This window comes from Sinocyclocheilus rhinocerous, unplaced genomic scaffold (genome assembly GCF_001515625.1).
Source record: "Sinocyclocheilus rhinocerous isolate Xijiao unplaced genomic scaffold, SAMN03320098_v1.1 scaffold797, whole genome shotgun sequence".
NCBI classification, from domain to species: Eukaryota; Metazoa; Chordata; class Actinopteri; order Cypriniformes; family Cyprinidae; genus Sinocyclocheilus; species Sinocyclocheilus rhinocerous.
Window position 1 is genome coordinate 1,162,367 of NW_015632978.1, and position 17,861 is coordinate 1,180,227.

The following is a 17,861-nucleotide window of genomic DNA, read 5'->3' on the forward strand; positions in this document are numbered from 1 at the left end:
ATGCATATATATAAACTATATTAAAATATACATATATATTTAAATTGTTATTTTTATATAATTTTAATATATACTTTAGTAATATTTTAATATATGTTAGTAATATAAAAAAAAAATTTTTTTTAAAACACATGATATATTATACATATCGCTACAGTAGGCTATATCTTATTAAAGTTTTATAATAAATAATTATTATTTAATATTGTATATATCCAATTATGCAAAACTACTCAACTTGCTTTCTGAAATTTTGTCAATTTGAATTGAAAATATGCTATCGTTTACAGTACATGATTCGTGTAATTCATAACTCAATGTGACAAAACAAGAAATGTTTAGTGCTTTTGAAATATTAAGCACACAAAGAAGAGTGAATGTGTGCATATTTTATTTTAAAATATTACTTGCAAATAATTCCAATTGATTTCTTCACAACTAGAATTAGACTTTGTTATGACATGTTTATGACCTTGTTTTGAGTGATGATAAAAACGCCAGATTTGACGTTGTCTGTTTTAGGTCAGGTCTACTTGGAGGGAGGTGTCTTGTGTCTCAAAATGTAGATAATAAAAACATAAGCAATTAACAGATTCAAATGAGAGACTTTCACAACAGACCTCACATTAAAGAGGCAACCATGCTTAGTTACAAAGGGATGTTATAAGTGGCAGTGTTGCTTTTCACCCCAGATGGAGTGTGTGTGGTTCATCTGAAACTGCCCTCACCATTTTCCTGATGGCAGCGTTTGAATGTTCTGCCGCTGTGGCGATCAGCTCCAGAGATTCTGTAAAGGATAAAGGACTTGATATTCACAAAGAGTCATTTTTCCATTTTGCCTTTTATCTTGGCCTGTTAACCTTGCATGAACCTTTTCACTGCAATATTTCCAGGCACATGCACCAATAGCTGAAATGAAACAGAAAGTGGGCCGCTGCGGTCAGTGGAGGAGATAAGGCCCATTTGAGCGTTCCGCTGCTCTGCACTCACTCTGAGCGTCTTTGAAGTCGTCCGCGTCCTCTGGCAGGCGGTGCAGATAGTCTTTGAGCAGGAGCTCGTAGCGAGGGATCCTCTGCACAGGCTCCAACATGTGGTGCTGTAGGGTAAGATTCCCACACATCTCCTCTTTCTGCAAAACACACCCAAAATCATCCGATGAGCAAAAACAAACCATGCACCGGTCCATTCCCACACACAAATTCGGAATATTTGCAAAAGCAGATACTTTAAAGATATGAAATAAAGACTGACTGCATTTACTACATTTATTTTGGACAATTCATCTGTGCACATAATTATATGTATTATATATGTAAACATTATTATTGAAGTATAATATAATCTATGTGTGTGTGTGTGTGTGAGATTTTGCTTTTTATTTTTGCTTTCATTAAAATATATAAGACATGATATATTATACACATGACATGAGTATTATTAAAGTGTTTGTGTGTGTGTGTGCAGACAGACAGACAGACAGATAGATAGATAGATAGATAATTATTATTAAAATATATATTATCAAAATATATTATTAAAGTATATATATAATCATGTATTATTATTTTATTAACACACACACACACACATATATATATATATATATAATTTTTATGTTTTAATATATACTTCAGTTTTTCATACGCATTAATTAAAATATATATTAAAATACATGATGTATTACACATATTACATATACACACACACACATATATATATATATATATAAAATACTTGTTTTTATGTTTTTATAAGCTTTCATTAAAATATTATATATTAAAATTAATCGCATCCAAAATAAAGTTTTTGTTTACATAATATATGTGTGTGTACTGTGTATATTTATTATGCATATATAAATACACACACATACAGTATATATTTTGAAAATATTTACATGTATACATTTATATTCATATAATTTATATTATATATAAATATATTTAATCTATAAACATAAGATTTTGAGAAACATTTTTCTTAAATATATACATGCATGTGTGTGTATTTATATATACATAATAAATATACACAGAACACACACATATATTATGCAAACAAAAACTTTTATTTAGTACGTGATTTGTAATGTTTGACAGCTCTAATATATAAGCTTTCATTAAAATATTATATATTAAAAACATTATATATTACACATATTTCTAAAGTATGCATTATTAAAATAATATTGAAATGATATTATAATATATAATATAATACATATTTTAATTATGATTTAATTATATTACTTTGTTTTAGTTATATATACATATTTAATTATATATATTTCGTCATCAAGTCTGTATGCTCAGCTTACTTTAATATGGGCGTTTTCAAAGTTTAATACTTTGCTCAGAAATGATTTTACTTTTCATAATGCAATAAAATCCTGCTGGAAGAAATCAAGTCTCTGCCTACTTTATCTCCCACTGAATATTTAGTTTCACTCTGAAATACATCACGTTGCAAAAGTTAAATGTGTTGAACGAATGCTGCTTCATGTTGTCTTTAACAATAAGGCAAACTCCCAAAACACAGCCACGCACAATCAACATGATTCATTGGTAGTGTAACCCGTGTGTGATGGAGCCCGTGACATGCCTGATCTCCTTCCAGCAGTGCTGTGATCTCAGGCACCGGGCCGTGCGTTCTCTTAATATTCTCCACACAGTGGCAACCAGAGACGTTTGAAGTGCCGCACCAGGCCTGATTGGGGCGCCATTAGTATTCACCATAACCTACAACTCCCCAAAAACACTTGCGCACCCACAGCGACTCCCTCTTTCATCTGACGCACTCAATCATGGCTGAGCCGTGGGAGCGCTCTCGTTATTTTTAACACGACCGCTCTTGTCTCAGACTGTGAAGGTGAATTTGGTGGAGTGCACCTGATGAAAGAGATTACTGTGTGACTAACACATGCTCTGTTCATTCAGTCCACGGCTGTGAGTTATGCAGGGTTGCACGCAATTAACACTCATTATAACAGTGAGGGGGTTGGGAAGACTCTTATTTTCACACAGTTCAGCTGAGAGTGTGATGCTCAACAGCACTCAACACATCTGACTTCCACTTTATGTTAATAGAAAACGGTTTATGCCTTAACATTATCACAGTTTGAATTTTAAAGAGACAATTTTTAAAAATCTATTCAGCGTTCTGTTCTGTCTAGATATGCTACTGACTCAAAGTCCATTACAAAAAGCCCCTGTTAAGATTGTTTTGATGTAATTTTAGTCTAAAAAAATGCAGCATAATTTGCATACTTCCTGGAAAGGAAAGACCAGAATGCACTGTAATGAGTAATTTTTCATATAAAATAGTGGTTGATTTTAAATATACCGTATTGGCCCGAATATAAGACGACCCTGATTATAAGACGACCCCCCTTTTTCCAGATGTACCTTTTGGAAAAAGGTTTTTTAAAAACCAAATCTTGTTTTTTCTCAGTAAAACACATTTTGTCTTCAATTATTATCATATTGCATATTTTTCCTATTTTAATTACTATCATTAAAAGTTTTTGAAAGAAGTCTCTTCTGCTCACCAAGGCTGCATTTATTTGATCAAAAATACAGTAAAATCAGTAATATTGTGAAATATTATTACAAATTAAAATCACTGTTTTCTGTTTGAATATATTTTAAAATGTAATTTATTATTGTGATGCAATTCTGAATTTTCAGCATCATTACTCCAGTCTTCAGTCACATGATCCTTCAGAAATCATTCTAATATGCTGATTTGCTGCTCAAGAAACATATCTTATTAATATTATCATCAATGTTGAATTTTTTCAGGATTCTTTGAGGAACAGAAGGTTCAAATTGTTCAAAAGAACAGCATTTATTCGAAGAATCTTTGTAACATAATAATAAATGTCTTAAATACTGTTACTTTTGATTAATGTAATGCATCCAAGTATTAATTTCTTTTAAACGAAAAAAATTACTTTTGTGCATGCATAAATATATGCAAGACATAACTAAATTGAGGTAACCATTATTTTAATGATTACTGTGTTCTTTTTATGATACAATATGAAATTATGATGTAAAGTATTAAGTTTACTTAAAAAAATCATTCTGACCCCAAACCTTTGAACGATAGTACTGCATTTCATCCAATATTTATGCATGATACAAACACACAGAGCATGGTTAGTTTAGCACAAAGTGTTTGGATCGCAGTCTGGTACCTGGATGTTGTGAATGATGGCTTTGAACTGAGAGGAGCGCTGCATCCAGGTGTTCACCAGCTCCATGGCCCGGTCAAAATTTTTCACGTACTCGCCGTACATCTTCAGGAAAGGCGCCAGTTTCTGCAGGATGTCCCCGATGCGGGGGTTCAGATCCCTGAGGGGAGAGGGGTGGAAGTCAAGGTTCGCCCAACTCTTTGTGAAGGTCACCCTTCCCTTTCCAAAATTAGACTATTTCTACACAAAATTTAGTTTGTGGAAACACATATGTCACTTGGATACTTGGAAACATCCGTTTGTCCTCTAAATTCAAAATCCATCCAAAATTTCTAGTTATGTCCAAAAGAAAAAAGATCTGATTGCACGAGCCAACGTGAAAGCTATTAGTCTAAAATAGTCTTCACGTTTGACAAAACATCAAATAATCTGTTAATGTGCCAAGTCTACTGTCTAGAACAGTGTTTCTCAACCCTGGTCCTGAGCGCCCCCCAACACTGCACATTTTGTATGTCTCCCTTATCTGACACCCATTTCAGGTCCTGGAGTTTCTTTTAATGAGCTAACGCGCTGAATCAGGTGTGTTTGATTAGGGAGACACACAAAATGTGCAGTGCTGGGGGGCGCCCAGGACCAGGGTTGAGAGACACTGGTCTAGAATATCATAATATAATTCAGCTAATCACATATGTAACCCTGGACCACAAAACCAGACATAAGGGTAAATTTTTCGAAATTGAGATTTATACATAATCTGACAGTTGAATAAATAAGATTTCCATTGATGTATGGTTTGTTAGGATAGGACAATATTTGGCTGAGATACAACTATTTGAAAATCTGGAATCTGAGGGTGCAAAAAAATCTAAATATTGAGAAAATCGCCTTTAAAGTTGTCCGAATGAAGTTCTTAGCAATGCATATTACTAATAAAAAATTAAGTGCTGATATATTTACAGTAGGAAATTTACAAAATATCTTCATGGAACATGATCTTTACTTAATATCCTAATGATTTTTGGCATAAAAGAAATATCAATAATTTTGACCCATACAATGTATTTTTGGCTATTGCTACAAATATACCCCAGCGACTTAAGACTGGTTTTGTGCTCCAGGGTCACATATAATACCGGTCATATTTTATTAACTTTTTTATAAATTTTTATTAATAACATATATAGAATCATTTATTAGCATTAACATTAATATTGCCTAGCTTATTATATAAAGTTGAATATATAAGTATGCCCAAATTTATTCACATACATACAGTAAAATGACTTAGTATCTTAGTATTTTTGTCTTGCTTTTCAGTACAAATATCTAAACGTCAGATATTTTCTCTTGTTTTCTGAATTTAAATCAAAATTAGGTGTTTATGCTTAAAACAAGAAAATAATATTGTTTTCCCTTTGAATTAAGTTTCTTTTTCTTACCCCATTGGCAGATATTTTTCTCATTTTAAGCATAACCTGACTTATTTTGTATACGTTTTTCAGAAAACAAGACTTAATATCTTAAATCATTTTGCTTCTCAAGTAAATGTATCATGATTTGAGAATGTTTAGATATTTGTACTGGAAAACAAGACAAAAATATTGTGTAAGAATAATTTTTTACTTCTACTACATACGATAACATATCTCAACTCACAAAATTACATTATTGCCCAGCCCTAGTCTGCTAAATCATGTGACTATAAGGCATAAAGATATTGAGATTAGTGCTGTCAAACGATTAATCGCAATTAATCGCATCCAAAATAAACGGTTTTGTTTACATAATATATGAGTGTGTATATTTATTATGTATATATAAATACAAACACATGCATGTATATATTTAAGCAAAATATGCTATGTTTATATATTAAATATATTTATATATAATATAAAATATAATAATATAAATGCATATACATGTAAATATTTTCAAAATATATACTGTCTGTGTGTGCATTTTTTATATACATAATAAATAAACACAGTACACATACATATAGTATGTAAACAAAAACTATTATTTTGGATGCGATTAATCACGATTAATCGTTTGACAGCACTAATTGAGATATAAACATTAACATCATGATTTTCTGCAAAGCTACTTTGAAACAATGTGTATTGTGAAAAGTGCTATATTAATAAATTGGACTTGACAGCAAGATAAAACATTAGTAACATTACCATTTTACCATAATAAAATCAATCTCACAGTCTTTCTTTCTTTCTTTCTCACCATTCCTCCATGCGTTTCTCCAGCGCGGGCAGCAGGAACTGCTGGTGGAAGCAGTAGATGGAGCAGATGTTGGAGAAGATGCCCATGACCACCTCACAGGGGAAGGAGTTGCGAGCTCGGGCCTCCTCCATCAGCTGGGCGCAGAACACCTGGTCCAGGAGGTGCAGTCTGGACACGTAAGCCTTCTCTGTATGCAGCAGCTCATTAGCAATGTTAAACACCCGCTGCTGGACTGACAGCTGCAAAACGAGAAGATGTTGGCGGAATAATGAGTTTGAACAAACCTGTGACAACAAGTTGGACTGAAGTGCATAGAATAAGTCTCATTCTTTCTAACAGTAAGAACTTTTAAAAACATTCAGATTTAAGAATTTTGTGATTTTGAAAAAGGTTTCTTATGCTCACCAAGCATGCATTTATTTGAGCAAAATACAAATAATTAAAAATAACAAATACAAATAATTTTTTTTTTTAAATATACTTTTTTCCAGGATTCTTCAATGAATAGAACGTTTTAAAGAAGCATTTAACTAAAATAGAAATCTTTAGTAAAATTATAGATGTCTTTACCACTGATCAATTTATTACATCATTGCTGCATAAAAGTATTAATTTAAATTAAAATGAAATTTTACTGACCCTAAAATTTTGAATGGTAGTGCTATAAAAATAAATAAATAAATAATAAAATCTAACATTTTATTAAATAAATATTAAAAAACTTACAGTATGTAATTTGTATATCATGCATTTTAAAAATAATTTCAACAAATAAATTTTATATGTATTTTTTTATATATTATATATCTATTTATATATAAATGTTATATACATTACATAAGTATATATGGTTAAAGTAAATGTTTATATTATTAATTTTATAATATTATAATATAATTATTTTATAAATGTTTATATTATATTAATATATACTTAATATAAACCATAGTTAATATTAAAATGCTTGTTTTCATACATAGGGTTATGGTTAATTTTATTTAATTTTTTATTATATATTAAAATACATTACTTACAAAACAATATTTTAAAGTATAAATATATATCATTTTATAATATATAATTAGAATTGTAATTATATAATATATAAATTATATACAATTATACAAGATAACATTTTTATAAATAATAAAAAATAAATGAATAAAAAATATTTAAAATATAAAAATTGCATTAAAAATGTAATTCTAAAATACAGATTATGTTTATATTTAATAATATATTGTATTTATAAATACATATATTAAAAGTATATACTGTAGTCAGGGTTTCTTGCACCAAATTTGTCATTTATCTCTTAGAATTAATTAAGCTGTTCATGTATACGTATGTGTTTGTGTGTATTCACAATATGGAAGTCAATATGGAGTCTTTGGTAATACCCTGGTACCAATCCATGACTAAATTATTTAATAATTTCCCAAATAGGTGCCTATATAAATCCTCACCTCAGTGGAGTCCTGTCGTTCAGCTTTAGGCAGAGGTTGAAGGGCCATGGGGTTCATCTCACTCTCATCCCCGCTGCCCTCCTCCATATCACTGTCTCCCTCGGAATCTCTGCCGCCCTCCACACCGCTGGCCCCCTCTCCTTCGGGCCCCTCGGCATAGCCGCAAGGAAGCCCGGGCCCTGGACTGCAGGGGCAAATCTCCCTCTCGTGACCGACCCGATCCTCGTCAGCTATATTCTCTAAAAAGTCTTAATATCTTATGCAATTCTTCTAAAGTACATATTGCTTTACCTTCATTTTTAAGCCAAAGTAAATAAAAAGATCAATTTAGTAAGATGTATGGTTAAAAATAAGAAACTCTCTAGCTGTATTCTCTAAAAAAAATGTCTTAATATATTATGCAATTCTGCTTCTCATGTACATCTTGTTTTCAGGATGTTTAAATATTTTTACTGGAAAACAAGACAAAAATACTGATTAATAAATAATTTTTGGCAGTGAGATTAAAGATACAACTTCTTGTTTACCTGTGATCAACAAACGGAGATATCATTACTCGAGAGCACCAAATCAGAACTGTAGTTATGAATAATAAAATCTACCGTAATCAAAAAGCGGCTCCAGTGACAAGCGCTCGAATGATTGTGATCTCTCACCTCTCAAACTTCTCGATGAGCGAGAGGACGGGGGTTTCGGGGGCACTGAACGAGACAAAATCAATACGCAAATCAATACATTGAGACTGGTGCACGATAACATGACCGCACACAGACAGACACAGATATTAAATTGGAACAGCAAGGCAGAATAACAAGTACTTTTATTCGATTACATCATATTGCATATTATATTATATCATAAATTATACATGAGGTCAAAGAGAATACAGTAAACATTCAAATAATGGTGACCTCTATTTAGTTATAAGTTCTGCATATATTTAAATATGCATAAAACATACACTATTGTTCAAAAGATTTTTTATTTTTTACTTAAACTTTAGAACTTAAGAAATGTATCATTTTATTAATTTATGAATTTAATAAACAGTAAAAATTCTGAAAAAAGGTATCACAGTTTCCACAAAAATGTTAAGCAGCATAATTGTTTCCAAAATTATTAATAATAAGAAACGTTTCTTCAGCAGCAAATCGGCATATTAGAATGATTTCTGAAGGATCATTGTGACACTGAAGACTGGAGTAATGATAGCTTTCATCACGGGAATAAATTACATTTTAAAATATATTCAAATAGAAAACATTCACTTTAAATTGTAATAACATTTCACTGTTTTTACTGTATTTCTGATCAAATAAATGCAGCTTTAATGAAAATAAAAGACACCTTTCAAAAACATTAAAAAATCTTGCTGACCACAAACTTTTGAATGGTACTAGCTCTCAAATCTCATTTGCATATGCGCATATTTAAATAAATAACAACAAATTTACCGCCATTCCTCAAACAAAGCTATTTTATGGCTTCACAAGACTGCAATATGGCATAAAAGTTGCCTTTCTGTCATTTTTCAAACTTGACGTCCTGTGTTTACTGTATTTGTGAATTGTATAGAAATAAAGAGCTTGGTCATTCTTCAAAATACATTATTTTGTGTCATGATGGTGAGTAAATGATGACAGAAGTTTAATTTTTGGCTGAACTATCCCTTTAAAGGGGTCATTTGACGTTGCTAAAAAGCCTTTAAATGTACAGAACGTACCTTGAGGCTTTGGCCCAGGTAAAGGTGGGCGTGTTTTAGGGGGTGGAGGCGGGACGTCCTGAGGTCCGTTCTCACTTGTGCCATTGCAGTGCTGTGCTTCCAGGGGTCCAGGGTCAGAGCAGAGTCGCTGTGGGGTCTCGTGGGCTCCGAGGCAGGGGCCTGGCTCAAGGGACAGACTCTTGGTTAGAAGCCGTGGACTGGTGGTGGACAGGCCTGACAGGAAGAGAGAGTGCAGACTCGCTTTGAATTTGGAGAATCTGAATGAAGGGAGCAAACCATGCCTGGTGTTCTTTATCAGTTACAATCAATAACTTGTTATTGGTTTCATTTGAGTAGGTGTTGGCCGAAATGAGACTTGTTCTGCAGTTCAGATTAGTTTGAGTTGAAATACACCACTCTCTCTTTCATAGCCAGAGCTTTCCCATCAGGGTCATTAATGTGAATAAAATTGGCTTTGGCAAGAAAATACAGCAGTTACTTGTAAACAATGTGAGTAATTTCAAATGAACAACCAAAACAGTCGCATTTCATGCACTTCCCAACAACTTTTACCATCAGAAGATTTTGTAAGATGATGAATGTTTTTCTTAAGAACATGTGAATGAAGCCACCACAACAATGAGAAAAAAAATATGAGAAACAAAAACATGATGTGTTTACAGAGAGACGGACTGATTCATATTAAGTGCTATAATGACCTGTGTTGTTCAAAAGTTTGGGGTCAGTAAGATTTAATGTTTTTAAAAGAGGTCTCATATTGCTCACAAAGACTGCATTTATATGATCAAAAATACAGTAAAAACAGTAATAATGTGAAATATTATTACAATTTAAAATTTCTATTTGAATAGATTTAAAAATGTCATTTATTCCTGTGATGCAAAGCTGAATTTTCAGCATCGTTACTCCACAGTCTTCAGTGTCACATGATCATTCAGAAATCATTCTAATATAATTTTGTGGAAACTTTGTGTGGAAACGTTTCAGGATACTTTGATGAATAGAAATTTATTAGAAATGAAAATCTTTATTAGAAATGTCTTTTGATCAATTTAATGCATTCTTGCTGAATAAAAGTATAAACACTTTTGAACAGTAATGAAAATAACCTCATGTTAATGAAAACAAAAATACTTATCTTTAAAAGATATTGCAAAATGTAATTTTTTAGTAATGCAAAAATTAAATCCACTGCCATTCAAAAAGTACATTTAAAAAGTAAAAAAAACTCTCATTATTACTAGCATGATCATCTCAGACAGGAAACACTTTAAGAATCAACAAGAGAGAGGAAAACAAGACGGGCAAATTCAATTCAGCCTAATTTAATGGAGCCGGCTGGGCGTAATGGATTACAGTTCAGCTGAGTGATGTGTCTGAACGCCAGAAAGCATAAATGTACAACACGTTTTCACACAAATCACCTCTGACTCAATAAACTACGAGTCCAGATCCAGTGATAAGTCCAAGTATATACTCCACATCAATCTTAGGCTTAAATTACACACTGGTTTGTGCTGACACAATGTGAACATGACATCAAACTGTGTAAAGAGACTTCTGGGTAAACGGGCAGAGCAGTATAGCACTCTGTGCCCGTGCTGGGCCGTCGTGTGTTAAGTAGGTCAGTGTGTTAAAGTGCCAGTCACTACTGTGTATATTTGCCTGCTCAGCTCAATCAGCGTAAGACATCGTGAGTTTGGATCTAGCGACATAACAAAATTCACAGCTACAAACGATGCACACATAAATATGATTTGAAGGGCTTTGATATCAAAATGAGCATGGACAGGAAAAAATCTTGTTGGAATTTCTTAAAGTGGCATGGACGGGTCAGATGGTGGGCAGACGGTAAATATGATTTGAAGGGCTTTGATATCAAAATGAGCATGGACAGGAAAAAAATCTTGTTGGAATTTCTTAAAGTGGCATGGACGGGTCAGATGGTGGGCAGACGTTGCCATTTTTAAAAAAGCTCGCCTGTCCCCCTACAAAGATCTAATTGGTTCCATATGGTGACACTCATACCAGCTAGTGAAGGCAGGGGGCTGAAATGACTTCCACATGCTCCACCAAAATGACTTAAAGGTGAAGAAAGGCTAGCGAGGGAGAAAACCTAGCCGCAGAGTTATCCTAGCCGCAGGTTTGGATTCGCAGAGCATGTTGTTTTTCCCATGTGCTCTGGAGTTCCTGTACGGGAAAGGGATGTGTGCTGTGACCTACAAGCCCGTTTGAGTTACATATGTATCAAAAGAACAGGCGTGTCCAATACACATCAACTTGAAAGGCATATAAAGATAATATAAACTTTTCAACTTAATTTTTAGTAATTGTCTTTTTACCGATATTTCAAATAGCAGGACTACACTATGCTATGTGGTGTTTTTATTCACATCAACTTGAAGGGCATATAAAGAAAATGTAATGTTTTCAAAGAATTTTTTTTTTAGTAATCGTCTTTGTACTGTTATTGCAAATAGCGGGCATATACTATGCTTTATGGTTGGTATGGTATCCTGGGTGGCAGTGTTTTTTTTTAATATATATAGTTTAGATTTTTTAAAGATTTTTTGTTTATATTTAGATTTTTTTTCCATTTTTCATCTCTTTATATTAAAACGTAGTTAAAGTTTTAGTAATTTTTTGTCATTTTGATTAGATTTTAAAATGTCTATATAGGCTAGTTTTCACTCATTTTTCACTTTTACTTACTTCAGTACATCAAGTAAAATTAAATAATGAAAGTGAGAAATGCTGCCTTGGCAACTAGCTGAAATTAAACCAATTCAAGTATTTTATTTCAGTTAATGTTTATTCTATTTCATGTAGCCTTTCATAAATGATATATACAGTAGGCCTACTACAGTGTATAAAATGCAATTATTGGAGTACATTTTACAAGAAAATACTATTTTAGTCTGTTTATTTCAAAATTTCATGTTTTATTAAATGGTCAGTTTTTTGTAATTATTTGTGAAATTTACTAACAATTTCTAAATAAATTTTTTTCATTGCATCATTGTAAAATGTAAAATATATTATCGCCCGATTCTGCTGAATGCAACTAAAGAATACAAATATAAGGATATTATAAATATAAACATAATAGTTTTCTATAAAGCTGCTTTAAAGCAATGTGTATTGTTAAAAGTGCTATCCAAAATAAAATTAACTTTTAGATTTGATTTATAGTAACCCTGATGAATGATTTTTAGGGTGTTTTAAGTGAATTACTTTGACGCATGTCAGTCTGCTTTTAAGTATATATGATGTTCTTGTCTCTAGATACGGCTCTTCAGTGTAAGTCTAAAGTTTTTTCTAATTTCATCATCTGCCAGTGGAAAATTGTAAAACTAAATGCTTAGAAAAGCAACAGCACACCGTTCTACAACAAAACATGATTTGAGAAATCATTCATACTTAGTGTAAGGGGTTTGTTCAGATACATAACCCTACATACTTTATGGTTGGTATGGTATCCTGGGTGGCAGTGTTTTTTTTTTATATATATATAGTTTAGATTTTTTTAAAGATTTTTTGTTTATATTTAGATTTTTTTTCCATTTTTCATCTCTTTATATTAAAACGTAGTTAAAGTTTTAGTAATTTTTTGTCATTTTGATTAGATTTTAAAATGTCTATATAGGCTAGTTTTCACTCATTTTTCACTTTTACTTATTTCAGTACATCAAGTAAAATTAAATAATGAAAATGAGAAATGCTGCCTTGGCAACTAGCTGAAATTAAACCAATTCAAGTATTTTATTTCAGTTAATGTTTATTCTATTTCATGTAGCCTTTCATAAATGATATATACAGTAGGCCTACTACAGTGTATAAAATGCAATTATTGGAGTACATTTTACAAGAAAATACTATTTTAGTCTGTTTATTTCAAAATTTCATGTTTTATTAAATGGTCAGTTTTTTGTAATTATTTGTGAAATTTACTAACAATTTCTAAATAAATTTTTTTCATTGCATCATTGTAAAATGTAAAATATATTATCGCCCGATTCTGCTGAATGCAACTAAAGAATACAAATATAAGGATATTATAAATATAAACATAATAGTTTTCTATAAAGCTGCTTTAAAGCAATGTGTATTGTTAAAAGTGCTATCCAAAATAAAATTAACTTTTAGATTTGATTTATAGTAACCCTGATGAATGATTTTTAGGGTGTTTTAAGTGAATTACTTTGACGCATGTCAGTCTGCTTTTAAGTATATATGATGTTCTTGTCTCTAGATACGGCTCTTCAGTGTAAGTCTAAAGTTTTTTCTAATTTCATCATCTGCCAGTGGAAAATTGTAAAACTAAATGCTTAGAAAAGCAACAGCACACCGTTCTACAACAAAACATGATTTGAGAAATCATTCATACTTAGTGTAAGGGGTTTGTTCAGATACATAACCCTACATATGAGCAATAATGCCACTATAAAGAGCGTTGCTTAAAAGCTTATTCCCCAAAATAACACTTCAAAACTGGAATTTTACAGAGATGAACCTAGAAACCAACTGTTAAATTTCTATACAAAAGAACCTAACTAGTTTCTCACATGGTCTCTGAGACAGACTTCTTTTTCCATAGCAGACAGAGAAAAAAAATCTTTCCATTTACAGGCACAAAGCCTAAAGTCAGTTCAGGCACAAAGTCATCAAGACATCTAAACAGATGGGAAAATTTCTCCTGGACAGTCAAAAGCATGCATTTTAATGAAGACTAGCATTGCATGCTCATGCTGCAAATTCAATGTCATCAAAATAAAGCACTGCTGAAATACGCTTCATACAGGCGTCTTCCTTTTGAGAAGTTTACTTCTGACTGACTGATATTTTCATGCTCCATTTCTCCTGAAGGCATAAAGTGCAGACAGGGGGCTTTTAGGGCCATTTAGGGGGCTTTTAGGGCCATGAAGATAAAGCAGAGACAGACATACTACTGGAGTAAAAATATGCTGTACTGCTCTTCAATTCAGAGACTTAAGATTAATCTTTGACATGCTTTGGCAGCAGTTTATTAAAGGAATAATTCACCTTCAGTTCAGTCTTCACCCTCATGTCATTCCTAATCCATATGAAAAAGAGAAGTTATGGCACTTTTTAGTCTTTTTTGGAGCATTTTCACAGCCTCTGGTCACAATACCCTGTCACTGCGGCAGCTTGGAGTTTTAAAAAAAAAATGTATGTATTTTGTGTCGCATTACTGTAGCGGTTTGCAAAATATGTATCGTCTACGAAAATTAAAGATATATGGGGCCATTTTTTCCTATAAGCTTTGTCTCATATTTATATCCAATTGTATAGTTAAAAATGTTTTGCATTGTTTACATATGAGGTGTATTTAATATGCTTTTTCACAAAAAAAAAACTTAAATATGTCATTTTGATTACCAGTTTGATCAGAAGATTAGTTTTATGAGATAAAATTTGTAACTTCACATGAGACATATATGAGCCAATATCACATAAACAAGAGTGCTGTTTTTCCAGAATATCACCACAATTGCAAATGTCATATTGACTTTATAGAACAGTTAAATAAACAATAAAACAGTTAAATACATTAAAGGGGTCATATGATGCGATTTCATTTTTTCCTTTCTCTTTGGAGTGTTACAAGCTCTTGGTGCATAAAGAAGATCTGTAAAGTTGCAAAGACTAAAGTCTCAAATCCAAAGAGATATTCTTTATAAAAGTTCAGAATGCGGAAAATAATGTGTTTTTTTAACTTTAAACCGCATAAACACATTTCATTACACCAAATACACAAAATAATGTTCTTTTTAGCAGCATCATATGACCCCTTTAACATTAACAGGTTTGAAAAGACACAATATTGTCTTTTTTAATATTTGTCCACAGCTGCATTAAACAGTCTGTTTGAATACACCTAAACACCACTTCAGATGCAACTTCTGCAGTGCAAAGACGGAATTTATTGAATTTATTGATTAAATGTAAGAATTTGATGATGCAAATGCATAATTCCAAGGTTATAAAATGCCATTATAAAGGTAAAAAATCCCGTGGAAATCAGTTTAAGGGGCAAATATTGCCTCATAGTGGATTCGTGACTCGTAGTTCATTTCTGTCACTGCTATAAACTAACTCCACACATAATATGAAAAAATATGAAAAACTTCAGTATAGACAGCTGTCCATGACAGGCCTGAACCATTCCAGGCAGATACACAGCAAAAAATGATTTTCCAAAATTGTAAATAAACCATTAAAATATTTTAAAAGAAAACACGTTAGGCTTTATACTTCAAAATGTTTGGTTTTGCAGTTTCATTGTAATTATTTGTGAAATTTACAAGCAATTTCTGAGTGAAAATGGTTTCACTACCATTTTTGTCCATGCAAACACAAAAACACATTCTGCAAAATATTGTCTAATTATTGCTATCGTCAAAATCACAAATATCAATTTTGTGTTAATATCGCACACCCCATCCATCATACAGCTTTTGAAACAACTTAAGGTGAGTAAATGATGACAGAATTTCCATTTTTTGTTGAACTATCCCTTTAAGAAATTCACTTCCAATGGGAAGCTCGTGTGACGGACGTCTGTAAGCATAATCTGAATTACCCATGATTCAATAGAACATCTGCCTCACCAGCTTCCCTAACAAAACCACTTTGAAGACATTCAGAGCTAGATCCTATTGACTGTCGCAGTTTGCATTTCAATAATAAGACTCATGGCTTCACCTCGAAAGATTTCCAATCAAAAATCGAAAGTCCACAGTAAACTATTTAGCAATATGTTAATGAGCAGTTCTTCAGTCACAACTGAACCTAAAAGAAACTGCCAACCTGGCTAAAGCCAAAGGAAAACATTTCAAGGTCAAACTCCGAGCGTGAAATCAGGACATGAGCAAACAGGATGTACTGCACCTGCACTGTAAGGAAGTGACTATTAAAGACATTCACACATTAGGACGCAGGTCAAATTCTTCTCCTAAATGGTGCCAAGAGGCCTGTAAAAAATGAGCTGTGGTCCGGTGGAGGTATTGCTGGCTAGGCACTGAGACTCAAGTTTGACAACCTCTGCAGAAATCTCCACCCCATGGGTCTGATATCAGGATAGCGGTTATATCTTCACAATTCAGATTGATGTCTACACTATAAAACCACACAGAAACTCTCTTATTTGAATGATGATGCACTTCATTCGCAGCTTGTCAAGCACATATTGGCTTTTCACACTGCAAGAAAGGTACACTGAAAAAAATAATGTAGAAACAATTTAAACTTAAATTTCACAATGAATTATAAAAAACATCATTGTTTGCAAGTAACATTGAATTAAAAGTAACATTTTTGAAGCAGAAAGATTATTTTCTTATACTATTTCAGTCAAATGTACTCTAATAATCTTTGATTTGTTTACAACTTTGAAAAAGAATTGTTTACAGCGTACTGTATATATACTCAAAATTCAAACCATGTGGTTTCCTTCTCAGCTATTTAGTACTGTTTGGGGTCAGCAAGATTTCTTTTTAAATTATTTAGGAAGTCATTATTCCTTCTATTCATGCATTAAATTGATCAGAAGTGACATATTTATAATGTCACAAAAGATTTCTATTTTAAATCAATGTTTTTGTAAACTTTTAAACTTTCTATTCATCAAAGGATCCTGGAAAAAATATATAATGGTTTTTCCACACAAATATCAACATTGGAAATTAGGGTTGGGTCGACAGACGATGCCATCGTCCATCGCCGATGGCTGACAGACATCACGATGTTGAGCCGGCATCGTGATCCCCCGCAATCCGCCACATCCCAACTCCGCGTTCAGAAAGGAAATTAAGGGCCAGTTTACACTTGGTATTAGATAGATATCCGATCAGCGAAAACGCATGAAATGACCAGGTGTAAACAGGCCCTAAATGTACTACAGAACCCCTAAAGGGAATAAATAGCCTACGAAATGGGAGAATAAAAAAATATTTCAATACGTTCTCTCGCAATTATATCTTTGGGTAATTATACTGTATATAAATTGTGCGCATCAGGGAGCCGCTACTAATATGCAGGGCATTGAAACCGCTTTCCAATGCGCGTAGACGAACTATGCTCATATTTATAATTCCAAAAAATCAGTAAGCCGCGCGTTGCTAAGTTGCTAAATCTAGTGCTAAAGTCGCGCTCGTGTGTGAGACGCGGGAGCTGATGGCAGGGGGCGGTGGATATTTGTGGCGGTCAATGTGGA

At 32.5% G+C, this 17,861-nt stretch overlaps 1 protein-coding gene across 1 annotated transcript in view; it reads right to left on the reverse strand.

The window, feature by feature from the left end:
• LOC107743131 (FYVE, RhoGEF and PH domain-containing protein 1-like) overlaps positions 1-17,861 on the reverse strand; it is a 49,623-nt gene that overhangs the window by 4,234 nt on the left and 27,528 nt on the right. The window contains exons 2-8 of the mRNA XM_016556255.1: positions 9,626-9,838; positions 8,559-8,603; positions 7,903-8,141; positions 6,437-6,675; positions 4,199-4,355; positions 991-1,129; positions 729-787 (exon numbers count right to left, since the gene is read on the reverse strand). Of these exons, the coding sequence (XP_016411741.1) occupies positions 729-787; positions 991-1,129; positions 4,199-4,355; positions 6,437-6,675; positions 7,903-8,141; positions 8,559-8,603; positions 9,626-9,838 (1,091 nt within the window). The remainder of the gene's footprint in view (positions 1-728; positions 788-990; positions 1,130-4,198; positions 4,356-6,436; positions 6,676-7,902; positions 8,142-8,558; positions 8,604-9,625; positions 9,839-17,861) is intronic.